A 15,007-nucleotide genomic window follows, 5' to 3' on the forward strand; every position below is an offset into this window, starting at 1 on the left:
TGCAAACTTCATGACTGACATATGCCTATATATGTACCATAAGCTTTTTGACAGTCATAATGCAAACTTCATGACTGACATATGCCCATACATGTACCAAAAACATACTCTGCAATATTCCCAAATAATCTAAAAATAAAATAACTGCTCCACTAGCCTGAAAATCTAGTCAGCTTCTTTATATAAAAAGACAAATAAGCCCACCAACTTTAATTTGTCTACCTCAAGTGACTTTCCCCCGATCATGCTGACACGCTGTTTGGCTTTTAAAAAAAAAGTGTTATAAGCCTTAAAAGTATCAAAATCTTTAAATTTTTTTTAGAAAATATGTATAATGGCCCATCATCAACATATTACTATAAATATACATGTGAAATTATTCTGTATATCCTAAGTAATTTCTGCTTAAATGCAATTCATATTATGTAAAAAAATTTAAAAAATGAACATTGTGTAAAAATAAATAAAAGGTCTGCTGCCAGACCTTAAGCAGGCCTTGGGACTCATCCATGGTATTTAAATGTCAAATTTTGTCTGGTTTGGTTCAACAGATTTACTGGCTATCTTGCTTGCAAAAGAAGTGTAATGGACCAACAGCACAAAAAAGACATATTTCACTGGAGGGGGATATATAGGTTGTCACATCACCAAAACTGTTAGGATAACATGACTTAGAGGGTATACAAAATGATCTCATTTACATTCTGTATAAACATTTAACAAAAAGATGACTTTCCATGCTCAAAGAAAGCAAACTTCTGACACAGACCCAGTGCAAGTGAATTCACATAAATCTGAAGCCACGACTCAAATTTCACTAGCCCCGACTCCAAATTTTGTATGCCCAATCATGACATATTTTTACTGTTATTTTGACACATTGAAAAAGCCATACTTATATAAAAATAAATAAATAAAAGCCATATTAAACCGACTCATGTGTTTATTCACCTCTCAAAATATTTCATATAAAGCAATTTTTTTCCTCCAGGTCATGATGCCTACCATTGTCTTGTTCCAGTGCTCAAAGAATTTTTCAGACACATGCCTATGGCAAGTCTTTTTTTCAATAAAATCACTTGCCCTGACTTAAAATCCACTTGCTGGAGAAAGCTATATTTTTACTTTTATTCTGACACACACACCCAACATCCAGAAAAGTTAAATGGCCAACCACTCATAGTTGTAATATTGGTATCAGAACTCTTTCTAACATTCTGCTGAAAAGAGGCTCACAACCAACAATGTATCCTCAGGTGGTAAATTCTGAATAATTGTGGCATTCAACCCAGCTTGTGCGATTTCTGAGTATATGCTGTCTGGTTGATATACTGTATGTATTTCATCATGATCTGCATTCAGGGAAAAGTATTAGAGGGCCTTGGAATAATTTTGTTTTCTAAATGCTGCAAAGTCTATGTTTCTAAAAACTGAAGCTTAAAATGAAGTCAGAGAGGTTCTGGTCTATTATTTTTTATAAATATCAATAAAAACAGTAGCTTCAAGTTTGTAATTAGTTCCTGTGATAGCAGTGTGGATGTGCCCAAATTACAGAAAAATCCCACTCTTTATCAAAAAAATCAGCAGCTACCAAACAGAACTAAATGGATATCATGTAATAATATGAGTACCTATCTAAATGTACATAGTGTGACTCTCGACTCTAAGTGTTCAATGGACACTATTGTAGATGCAAACGTAAATGGATTTTCAGGGTTTGTATGTGACTTTGAAGATGCTAATACTTATGAACATTTAAATATAGAAATAGGATGTAAGAATGATAAAAGTAGTAAGGAGACAATCTCAGTGAGTACCCAATTGCATGATGACATACATATAATTGATATGAAACTAAATACAAAAGGTTTTAACATAGGTCACTTAAATGTACAAGGTATAGTGGGAAAAATAGACCAGATTATGTTAATGTTGTCTTCCAAGGAAAATAATATACATGTTTTAGGACTCACTGAAACCAAATTAAATGCTAACCACAATGATGATCTATTTCACTGTCAAGGCTACAATAAACCATTACGCAGGGACAGAGACAGTGGGGGGGGTGTCTTGTTGTATAATTGGGGAAGATGTAAATGTAGAAAGGCAACCTGACTTGGAGTCACATGAAATTGAGAGTATCTGGGTGGAAATTTTTCAAAACAATGCAAAATCATTCCTAGCTGGTTTCATTTCTAGGCCACCTTCCTCCAAAGCAATTTGGAATGATAACTTCTTGAAACAAATGGAAAATGTTCTAGCACAGGAGAAAGAAACATATATACTCGGAGATATAAATAAGGACCTTCTCAATACTCAAATAAGGAACAACTGGATGGAATTTATTGAATCATTAGGCCTAGACCAGCTGGTAAATGAGCCCACAAGGGTAACAGAAAAATCGAGCAATCTTATTGATCACATTTATACCAACCTACCAGACAATGTGGCTTGTGTTAATGTACCCAATGTTGTTCTTAGTGACCACTATCCTATTTTTTTGACAAGAAAAGTTAAATGCAAGAAAAATAAGAAAAATACACACAAAACAATCACTTAAAGATCGTTCAAAATTTTTAATGAAGACCAATTTCTCAATGACCTATATAAAGTTCCATGGAATATGATCCAAAATTTGGATGACATAGATGAAGCCATGAGGGTGTGGACTGACTTATTCATGGATGTAGTATCTAAGCATGCACCACTGAAAGTACATTGAGTAAAGACTGAAATTCAACCTAACTGGCTTACTACTGAAATCCTAGATGCTATGAAAACTCAAGACCCAGAGGTCTCACTAGGATTTTAAAACTAGGAGTTCAGGACTCCCATTTTGGTAAAAATAGGAGTCCCACCATCAAAAGTTGCAGTCCCTTCTTTCCTACAGAATCAACACAGACATTGAGTGCATCTATTTTTAGATGGAGAGGTTTTCGTAATGTAATCACACACTATAATATAGCTTCATTACAACAGTCCAATGACAGGATTGCAAATTTATGGTTTATTTATTTGTATACGTACATGTACCTGTAGTAATTTTAGGCAAATAAATAGTATCTGATTTGCTTTTTTGCCCCGTATTTTTGCAAATACGTGTCAAGTCATCACGAATTCCACAACATAGCATTGTCCCACATGTTTCTGACCTACATAATTTGCATTTTAAAGTTAACTCTTTAATAAAATAATACATAGGCTTTGGTTTCAATGATTTGTATATTTTTTCTGAATATATCTGCCTGATGATTTAAGAAAACAGACAATCTAATAAACTGATACATACCAGACTTAGCGAAGTCCACCATTATTTCCCGTTAGGCCTACTGGTTCACTTACAGTTTCAAACTAATTTTATGACGAAATAGTGTACAAGAGGCAGTTAATATATATCCAGATCACCGATTCTGATCTTAAAACACAAGTTTGTATGTTTTATCGACAAAGGATAGCATGCAGGAAATTGATAGTTGCTACCTTACTCAGAAAAGGGTTAATGGTCAATCAGTTATCAAAACATAATGCTTGTGAATGGGGAAGAGTTTGTTTGTCAACATAATTGATAAAAAAACTAGGCCTAGCTACTGATGCCTTGATGACTGAATTTCACTACAACACTAGAACTAACCGGGCTAAGGCGAGGGGCATTTTAAAAAAATATGGTATGGTCAGTCAATGTACCTCTTAAATAATCACAGGGCAAAGTCGTCTTCGCTTCCCTAACAGAAGAAGGCGAAGTTTACATTTTTAGGCGACTTGTCACCCACTTACAATTGATATTTTGTCTAAATCTCAACATACCTTGATTCTGAGGTCACGTGCACTACTTATTCCGCTACATTCGGAAATGAACACAATAACGAAAGCTAAAGTTGTTTATTTGATGTACTTTTATAATGACCACATGTACATCTCTGGGTCTTTCTGCCTCTGAATTCAATCACTATAAATATCTACAACTTCCCATACGGTCGCCAGTCAAAGCCTTTGAACTTGCCACCCAGCTAATGCATCATGTTCTTTTTTATGTATGTAAAATGGCAACATGTATTTATCATGGGGTCTTTCAGTCACTGAATTCTGTCAATGTAAATATCAACACAGTTAACTGATCAACACATTTTCCCACAAAGCAGGTGGCTGAAGCAGGACTGGCAAGTCTTTGAATTTTGCTGCACACATATTACATTGGTATGGAGGACTCCCGCCTCAGTGATTTTCTGCGTCCCAGATCAAAAATTGGCGTCCAAATACACATAATTAAGCGTTTCCAAGATCTCTGAGACCAATTCAAGGCTATGGGAAACCATGCACAATATAAAGTATGGAGAAATAAAATAACAAGTATGATTAAAAACGCTAAAAAAAAACTTATTATCAATCATTGCTTGAAAACAAAAAGAGCAACACAAACTCCATTTGGAAAGTCTTCAATGAACTCACTGGAGGAAAGCACAAAAAACAGACAAATAAAATTCACTCACTTCTGGTAAATGACACCATAGTCACTGATGACACTGACATTGCAAATGTTTTCAATGATTTTTTCACCAACATTACCACAAAGTTAAAAGAACCAGTGATAGAAAACAACTTTAAAGAACTGAAAAAATCTCTAAGGAGGTATGTTTCTCTATCCCACCAGTATCAAAAAACTTTGTTAAAAAATGTCTCAGTGAACTTGATACCAAGAAAGCTACAGGACTTGATCAGATTGGTCCACAACTTGTTAAATCTTCTGCCTCTGCTATTTTAGATAGCATAACATTCATAATTTATTTAAGTATTGCAACCTCATCTGTCCCCAAAATATGGAAAACTGCAAAAGTAACTACTATTCACAAATCTGGTTCTAAGGATGATGCTGATAACTACCGACCAATCTCAATACTACCAAACTTGTCAAAGTTGATTGAAAAACATATCCATGACTCATTCATGTCCTATTTAACCAAACACTTGCTGTTACACCCTAATCAATCAGGCTTTAGACAGGAACATTCCTGTGAGACTGCCTTGATATCCCTAACTGATAAATGGCTTCAAGCACTTGATCAAGGTAGAATAATAGGATCTGCATTTGTAGATTTCAGGAAAGCTTTTGACATGGTAGATCATGAAATCCTTTTGAAGAAACTGAAAATCTACCAGTGTGATGAAAGAATAATTAGATGGTTTGCTTCTTACTTAAGTGAGAGAACACAACATGTTTACATAAATAATGTTCTTTCTGAACCTGAAACAATTAGATATGGAGTACCACAAGGCTCAATTCTAGGTCCATTACCATTCATTTTATTTATTAATGATCTACCACTTTTACTAAGAGACTCAATATCATCCACAGATCTCTATGCAGATGACACAACATTGTCAGACATCCAAAACACAAAGCATGAACTCGAAATTTCTTTACAGAATGCCCTAAACAAACTGGAAAACTGGTGCACATGCAATGGCATGGTGGTAAATACCGGTAAAACTAAAATATTACTTATCTCAACATAGCAAAGAAGGACAAATCTTGATAGTGATGAACTCTGACATGGAAGGATAAAAATTTGCCAATGGTCTGTCATGATAGACTACTTGGTGTTCTGGTAGATAATAACCTATCATGGACTGAACATATCAAACATATCAGCAAAAAAGTCAATTCAAGTTTATGGCTTCTCAGTAGGATAAGACATTTTCTCTCTGAAAGGCAAAGAAAACTATTTTATAACAGTTACATACAACCCTATTTAGACTACTGTAATACAGTATGGGGTAATTCAAATGATAAAACCATAGCAAAGCTGGCACATCTTGAAAAAAGAGCATTTTGGTTAATATCAATCCAGAAAATTTAGCTGGTAGGTTAAAAAATATTACCTATTAAAGACCGAATCTGTTTGAGAAAAGCCAAATTAATGTACAGGATATCTCATAATAGTGCTCCTGAATATTTACATTCACTATTCCAGTATAGGCTACCTGATAATACTCCCCACCTGCGATCCACGTCTACCAAACATTATAAAATTCCCAAACCAAAAAGGGGATTATTTCAAAAAAGTTTCCAATACTCTGGAACTCTGCTCTGGAGTAGTATTCCAGTTGAGATTAGAAATGCCCATTCTATTTCCTTCTTCCAAACCCAATATATCCAGTGGTTTCAGAGATGCAGCTAAAATAAATAAATTCCTTTGTATGAGGGCCTCAAGGTAGATTAGTTCTTAGCTGTGTTACCCTCTTTAAATAAGGTCATTATTATTATTATTATTATTATTACCTTTAGAGTGGGAAAATAAACCACTGTATTGGGCGATTTTACAAGCAATTAATTCCCTGGATTAGTTTATCTGTGAAATAATCACGTAGGTACTACTAGCAATATTTAACTAGTAATGCATTATCAAGAAGTGTGAGCAAAGGACTGTATATTATTATTAATGCTGTACAAGTCAGTGCTAATTATGGGTATCAAATGAAATATGAAGAACAGAAATTGTACTGTTCCCCGTTCACCGGTCACATGCTGACTACAGTCACTTGATTAGAATGATTTCTACCACTTAAAAACTTAACTTTAAAGACAATTAAAAAGCAAATATTTAAAAGCACTTGAAAGAATTTGGTTACAACAAGAATTACTAATGAGTGCAAAGTGCCAACATGAATCCTAATTTTGCAGCTAAACACAAGTACAAGTTATTTTAAAACAAAAATGTTTCCAGGCATATCACGAACAATAATGAAACTGGTTCTCAACTTTCATGATTAAACCAAAATAATATAAACTTGATAAAATTAATCTGATCAGCAGTTTCACTGAACTAAGTCAACTTGATATAATTTTATCAAGATGGTTCACAAATGAAATCAGTATCATGAAATTACTTCATACTTTCCTTTAGAAAGATTAAATTGTCCATATGCTTCATTCTGAGGTTGGTTCTTTGGACAACATACCTCCATCATTGGTGTTCAGTAATGTTTGTAGCAGTGACACATCTATATTGCCTGTAGTGTATGGTTATGTTAGTAGCAGTGGCATATCTATTGCCTATAATGTATGGTTATGTTATTAGCAGGGGCATATCTGTATTTCCTGTAGTGTATGGTTATGTTAGTAGCAATGGCATATCTGTAATGCCTGTAATGTATGGTTATGTTATTAGCAGGGGCATATCTGTATTGCCTGTAGTGCATGGCTATGTTATTAGCAGTGGCATATCTGTATTGCCTGTAGCATAAGGTTATGTTAGTAGCAGTGGCATATCTGTAATGCCTATAGTGTAAGGCATTATTGGTACAGAGCTGCCAACTCTCCAGACTCACAACAAGTGAAAAATGGGATAAAAATTAGTGAATTTTTAAGATGATTAGTGAAACATTATATCATGACACTAGATTCTTCCACTTCGATGGTCAGTACTTTACTATACGAAAACCCCAAAATAAAAATAAAACATATCATTTACACTGATAACATGTACTGTACTGCTATATTTGCAGCCAAATTTACTGATATACACAATCCTCACGCTATTTGTCATGATATGATGCTGTGGCAGTCATGAACTTCCTCAATCAGGCCATGGTAAATTTGTTTTCAAAACAGTTTAGGCTTCTTGCCTGCTAGTTAATCTTGGTGACTAAAATTGCTGCAAATTTTCAGCACCTAAGGAGGCACTTAAAGTTTGTCTTATTTTTCCTCACAATAGGGAATAATCTTTCACTATCAATGTTGCTAATCTCCAACTGAGAAAGACAGGTTATGTTCAACATGAAAGCTTGCAAACAATGCCTCAGCACTGGTAGCATGCAGGACTTGAGTAGGTAGCTTAAAGTACTCAATAACTGAAATCTACTGTGAGTTTCTATAGCAGTGTGCTTTTTCACATCATTCTGCCACATACCTCGAATGGCTCTTTTCGTTGCTTACAATTTATTTTTCATACATGTACTTATAATAATATTACTACATGGTACATATATGACAGGTAAATTATAAGCAACAATACCAGCCCTTGTGCACATTCCCAATTGTAAAATTCCAGGCACACTACTGTGCGAAAAGCATAATGTACATCGATGTTTGATGGCTGAACGCTAGGCTAAATTTTGGTGTTCTCCGATCTATACTTCACTTTTTGTGGAATACAAATCTTTTTCCTTGGAGGTGAAAACATTTTAACTGCAGTGTAGCTTAATTACTAAATGGTATTAATCCAAAAGATGAAACATCCAATGGTGAACGACTAGTGGTGTTGGCGCATGCATGGAAAACTGAACTCAAGCAAATTACAATATATGCTAATCTTTCAATCTAACAAATTCCAACACTCGAAAAAACTATCTTCATGTAGTTTCCCAACCTTTATGTGCTTTTTGCTACCAAAGTGCTTCCTCACATTATCTATGCCACCATGCCCAATGCTACAATTTGTGGCAGACTGTGTGCAAAATGCATGATGTTTATCGGTATTTGATGGCTGAATGCACAGCAAATGTTTAGTATATTCCAAAGTAAATATCACTTTTTGTGCAATACATTTCTTTTTCCTTGGTGGTGAAAACGTTTTAAAGATGCAAAGCCAAACAGTAATTCAAATCAGTGTTGGCAGCACATGCACTGAGAAAAATTCCAGTTCGGCCCCAGTTTCTTTCAAAAGCATTTGTAAAACTAATCTTGTACATATAGATTAAAATATGCTAAAATGCTTGCTACTGGGCCAACAGTTCCAATCAGCTAGTTCTACTAATATCACAATTAGCAGTGCCGAACCGTTTTGGCAATAGCTGATATCACGACTAGAACTTAACAGGAAAATTTAAAATAATTGAGAATTGGGGAATGCGCATACATGCCAACCCCATGCGAGGAAAAAGTGTAATCCAAGTGGACAAAAACAGTATTCCAAGCAGAAAAGAGTAATCCACAGATAACATGATAAAAATTCAATGAGCATATGTACAAAATGATATGTAAAGTATCAATATTCCTTTCATAACCTGACAAAAAAGAGGAAATATATATCTTCCAGTTATTGGGTCTTTTAGCTGGGAAATAAGATGAAAAAAATCAACTCTGTCCACATGAAGTACATTGTCAGGTTGAGTGCCAACTTGATACTTCAGGAGTTCTCCTTCTAATTTATCAGCAGCCTTTTCTGCAGTGTGGTGCATCATATGACAGTAACAACCTGATATGAACAATGATGGAGACATTTTTCAAAATATAGAATGCAACTCCTTTATGAATTCCAGTCATCACTGATGCAGTATCAGCTGAAAACCCCATACAGTTCTGCCAACTTATATTTATTCAAAGCATTATCAAGCAAAAACCAATGGTTTCTCCAGTGGAATCTGCTGTTAATTCTAGTAATGAAAGAAGAGCACTCTGACTTTGCCCTTTTCATTGTCAAAGTCTCTTACACAGACGGGGTACAACTTTTTGTCAACATTATCACTACTCCTGTCTGTTGCAATACTAAACGGCCCAATTTTCATGGCTTCTGCAATTTTAAGTGAAGTATCTTCTGCTAAACACCAAACAATATTAGATGATTTTGTTCTTGCACATGCATATTTTCTGCAATTTTGGAATCAGGAAACATCCTTTTGAACAAAGGACCAATGTAGTCTTCTACTGTTAGGGGCAATCCGTGTTCTATTAAGAACTCGGTACATAACACCTCTGCATTTACAAAATTCATGTCCACAATTTAGTTCTGCTGTAAAAAAAGAAGTTACCTTAGCATTGGAGTTAATAAAATGAGCTAATTCAAAGTTTCTTTCTTTTACCACCATGACCAATATTAAAATCCTTTCCACACAGCCTGCAAGGGGCGTGAAGCTGCCCTTGAATGGAACGCTGTATTGTGTAATTCATGTATTCATCTCTGAATCAATTTTTCGTCTATTCCTAATCCATCTGTGAAATTATTTGAAAGACATTTTTGCTCTAACACACGCATCAACTACGGTACAATAAATCTGACTTGACTTTTACGCCAAAAACCTACAGACTGGTTCTGGACCAGATTTGGATTTGAACAAAGAATCTGCAAGCAGAGCTTACAAGTTAGAAAACCAGTATATTCTCTCCTAACTAAGCCATACAGCTGCTATAAATAGAAACCAATATCAGAGGTTTGAAAGTTGAACCAGCATGTTTCTTGGAAAAAGGGCAGCTACTATAAAAAGAACATAATACTGTTAGGAAAGTGCATGAAAATCCACGGACAAGCATACTCTTATGTCGTAATTACACAGAAGCCGTCTTTTCTAGAATACGGTCCGTGGGATTAATGGAATGTTAATAAAAATGAGAAAACAAATTATTAATCTTTTGGAGGGGGATATTCTGAAAATGCGTAATCCGAATACATTTATGCATAGGGCGTAATTTAATGAAAAAAAGCTTAATGAATACTCCAAAAGCATAATGGTTGGCATGCATGCATGGGGCATGAATCGTGAAATTCATACCAAAATCATGAGGGTTGGCAGTTTCTGACTGTCTGGTCTGTCTATCTATCTAGTTTGGCTTGTTTATTTTTCACTGATGGAAAGTCACCCCTTCAGACATATGACTTCTAAAATACACCCAGACTTGCAGGAGAGTCAAAGACAAATTGGCCTTTTGAAGCCCTAAAGGGGGGGTGACTTAGAGTCAAGTATATACAGTAGCTTGCTAGTCCAAACACTAGGGGTGAAACGATACACCTGTGTCATGTATCAATATGATTCACAATATACAACCTGTGATATGATACATATCGATACACTTCATGGTCTTTCCATCTTTGAAAGGTAGGTGGTGCCCCTTTATGTATGTTGACATAATGGTTGTATTTCCTGTATGCAGATTACAAATAGAGATATAGTTATCATATATTTATATGCACTTCTCATCAATGAAAAGAAAACAAATTTACTTTCAAACAGACTACCTGCTGTTTGTCTGACAATTTTATTCATCATTTTAGGTCATTTAATGGTGGCTCCATTTAATTCACTTTAGAAACCAGGACTTTGTTTTGCATGGCATGAATGCTTTGAAACATCTTATTACCAATTTCATGTCTCACTTAAACTTGGAAGACATTACGATGTTATCTTCAAAACAGAACAAACAAATAACGTAGTTTCCTCGTGCAAAGAAAATCTCATCTAGAACAAATCTGGGCATGGGAATGAGGATGAATACCAACAAAATGTAGAAACCAATATCAAAATGTAGAAACCAATATCAGAAGTTTGAAAGTAGAACCAGCATGTTTCTTGGAAAAAGGGCAGCTACTATAAAAAGAACATAATACTGTTAGGAAAGTGCATGAAAATCCACAGACAAGCATACTCTTATGTCGTAATTACACAGAAGCCGTCTTTTCTAGAATACGGTCCGTGGGATTAATGGAATGTTAATAAAAATGAGAAAACAAATTATTAATCTTTCGGAGGGGGATATTCTGAAAACGCGTAATCCGAATACATTTATGCATAGGGCGTAATTTAATGAAAAAAAGCTTAATGAATACTCCAAAAGCATAATGGTTGGCATGCATGCATGGGGCATGAATCGTGAAATTCATACCAAAATCATGAGGGTTGGCAGTTATGTTGGTAGTAATGGCATATCTGTATTTCCTGTTGTTATGTATATCTGTATTATGTGTTTCATTTTTTATTCACGTTTGTAGATTGTCAGGGTCGTTTAGTAGAAAACATTAAATAGACAATTGAGTCCATTTTGTTCATTGTGGGTTTGAACTATGCGATGAGGTCATTTTGTATGAGTAAATAAGTTATTGTGGTCTTTTTACCATGTAAGCTGTAGAAGAAATCTTGCTGATGAATATGAGGGGATTTAAGTTAAAGTCAACAGTTTCCCTCTTTGAAAACCAGGTGACCTAATTTCTGATTGGCTAGCTTCTAAAGGACCTGACCTTCTTGACAAGTAGAATATTCTGGAAATGATTATTTGTCTCTCTTTCTGGTTTTGAAATTGCATATTAGATTTTAATATAAGGGAATGTTTACATGAGATTTAGTTATTCCTGTCTTAAACAACAGTCTAAGTGGAGTCATTTATTTGCATTCAGCTGAGAGGATTTAATTTATTAATTTCAATTATTCATTGAAATTACAAGGTGCTCATAAACTTTAGTATTAAGTAGCTGTGTTGGAATTACTAAACATTCATGTAAAGACATTTTGGATTATATGATTGTCATACATTAAGATTGTTAACATGTTTAACTATTCCAGACTAATGGCACATCAGCACACTAGAGTCAGCTTCATTCAGAACACCACTGGAACTCATTGAGAATACTCTACAGTTCTGGACTTGTGATAGAACTTTAAGGACTATTTAGGATTTCATTAACCATAATGAAAGTTAGATTTAATTTTTCACTGTGTATTTAAGGAAAATTAAATTATTTGCTAAATTTTACAAACTTTTTGGTTTTTGGGTTTTACTCTTTTCTGTTCCTTAGTTTTAGACCATAAAGTCGTAACACTGTATTGCAGGGCAATGTTAGCAGCTGTAGCAAATCCAGCATTAGAATCATCCTGTGGTTCAGTTACACCTTTACTTGTGTGCATACTTTAACAGCTTCTGATGAAAGTTTGGAGAACACTCAGAATGTGTCTTCATCCGAGAGATTAGGACACATTTTAAAGCTGGTCTAAAGCTGACATGGCAAGTAAGAAAACTATTATCAGATTAAATGTCTTGATATTCTTCATTATGATATTATAACTGACACCTTTGATTATAAAATGCTGTATAACCAAGAAAACAAATCGCCCAAGTGAAAGCCATCAACAAAACAATGTCTGGTCAATGTAAGTGGTCTCTAAAAAAAGTTATTGTCTGGAAATCAGTTTTGTTGATTAGTCACATTGACCTTGATCTTTTGAACCCCAAATCAATAGGCTTCTTCCTTGCCCCATGTGCAAGCCTTCCTCAAAGTCTGTTGAAGGAGTGTACATTATAATTAAAGTTAATGTGAAGAAACCAAAATGGATAGACAAATATAGCATGATGTACTAGTGTAAGGCATTTTAAAATCAAACAGGTGACCAACAATTGTGTACTGTTTGAAATCTGGAATCATAATGTTAAGTATCTCTCCACCCAACAACACCCACAAAAAAAAGAGGAGTATGGGCAGGGTCAGAGAACTTGGCCATATCAAATACCTTGCTATCTCAAATGATTTATGTGGAATGAAAACTGTCACCTCTTTTTCCTCACTGCTGTCTTTCAAAATGCCTGTATCAAACACCTCCTCTTCCCAGTTCTCAGCAGATGGTACTTGATGACTCTTTCTGTTCTGATCTGCATTTGTACTTTCTGTGCTATTTACATTATTGTCAGTGTTCTTTGGTTCAGATTCCTGCTTAAGCCTCTGGATGGTAGGTGGGCGATAGATCCCTCTCTCAGGTCGCTTTGCCTTTCTTGCTTTCTCTTGTTTAGAGTCTTTCCTTTCTGCAAGAGAAAAAGAAAAAAGTAAACTATGGCATCTGACCAGCTTTAGTCCATGTGACCCTGTAATAGTTGTTAGAAATGGTCTGATAAGATATAAAGTTTTCAACACAGGTCCTCCCTTATTACCTTAATTTCCATTTAATTACAAAACCACGGTGGTTCAGTGGTTAGCATAACTGATTCACAACCAAAAGGATTGAATTCAAATCCTAACTTCAGATCGGCCTATGTTAGCTACTGAAGCATGTCCTTGGGAAGAGCACTTACGTCCCCTTGCCTCTGGACTGAATAACCGATCTGTTTTTATCTGCCATAAAACACCATACCAAATGAAACCAATCAATTATAGGAAAGGTTTGAAATGGTGATTTGCTTCTTCTGCATGATAAAAGACAGTGTACATGCATATACTAGCTTTTACTAACTTTCTGTAGGACTAATATTGTCTTCTGCAGTGGCCTACAGTTCATGTTCAGAATTGGTCTTCTTTTTCTGACTACTTTTGATATAAACCTAATAGTCATGTTTCTATCATTTTCATCTTAAGTTTTTTCCATGAGCGAACCTATTCATTTTATTCATTGGATGAGAGCGTCATCCAAAGTATTTCTCCATAATGCAGCATGATTGGCAAAATCCTTTCTCCTCATCAAAAATGAAAAGAATACTGGACCAGTACTATGCTCAGCTCTAAATGATTGCATCAGAGAAACATCATTCAAACTCTTCAATGACTACAATGTCATACTTTGGAACATCATGGGATGAACTATCCTCTTACTCTTTTATGTACATAAAATTTAACATTTCTTAATGACTATTCTGTAGTCAACCAAACTGAAAAATCCTTTTTAATCTCTATGACATATGCATTTGTATCATGCAGTTACCAGAATAATTAGTGCAAATTAGCCATGTTTCCATGCACCTCTTCACCAATGTAATAAGTTCACCCCATTGCATTTAATGTATATTATGCTAGTAACAATTTGAGTGACACTGTCTAATGCAGTGGTTCCCAACCAACAGGTTGTGACCCAAATCAGGGTCACTGTTCTGGATGGTCTTGGAGGGATGCCAGGATCTCTTTTGAGGGTGCAAAACTTATCAAAATGTGGAAACAGGGTCAAGAGGCAGAGAAAATATATTTTTTATGGTCCCTGCCAAAAGAAAACATAGGGAACCACTGGTCTAATGGTTTAACTGGATTGGTTTAACTGAATAATTCTGATGCCATAAGCAACAGAGTACATCTGATGGCCCGTGACAATACCTGTGCAAAAGTGTCATCATGCTGGAAGTTTGTAAACACACTGCTTAAGAGTTTAATTTTTCCAGCAAAAATGCCAAACTTTATGACAAATGGTGATGTCATCCAACTCTTTTCTGCCTTTCCCCAATCCCCAACCATCTTAACCACACTAATAAATTCAGTGAGAGCAAAGTCCTCTGTCTGAATCATGCCTTATTTGATCATAAAAATGTAATCAAACTCAAAATTTTATGTCA

The 15,007-nt window shown here is 35.1% G+C and overlaps 1 protein-coding gene across 1 annotated transcript in view; it reads right to left on the minus strand.

The window, feature by feature from the left end:
- LOC149777187 (telomerase-binding protein EST1A-like) overlaps positions 1-15,007 on the minus strand; it is a 134,248-nt gene that overhangs the window by 101,537 nt on the left and 17,704 nt on the right. The window contains exon 2 of the mRNA XM_089942555.1: positions 13,251-13,498. Within this exon, the coding sequence (XP_089798681.1) occupies positions 13,251-13,498 (248 nt within the window). The remainder of the gene's footprint in view (positions 1-13,250; positions 13,499-15,007) is intronic.

Source organism: Sinohyriopsis cumingii, chromosome 18 (assembly GCF_028554795.1).
Source record: "Sinohyriopsis cumingii isolate HCF-2022 chromosome 18, ASM2855479v2, whole genome shotgun sequence".
In the NCBI taxonomy this organism is placed as follows: Eukaryota; Metazoa; Mollusca; class Bivalvia; order Unionida; family Unionidae; genus Sinohyriopsis; species Sinohyriopsis cumingii.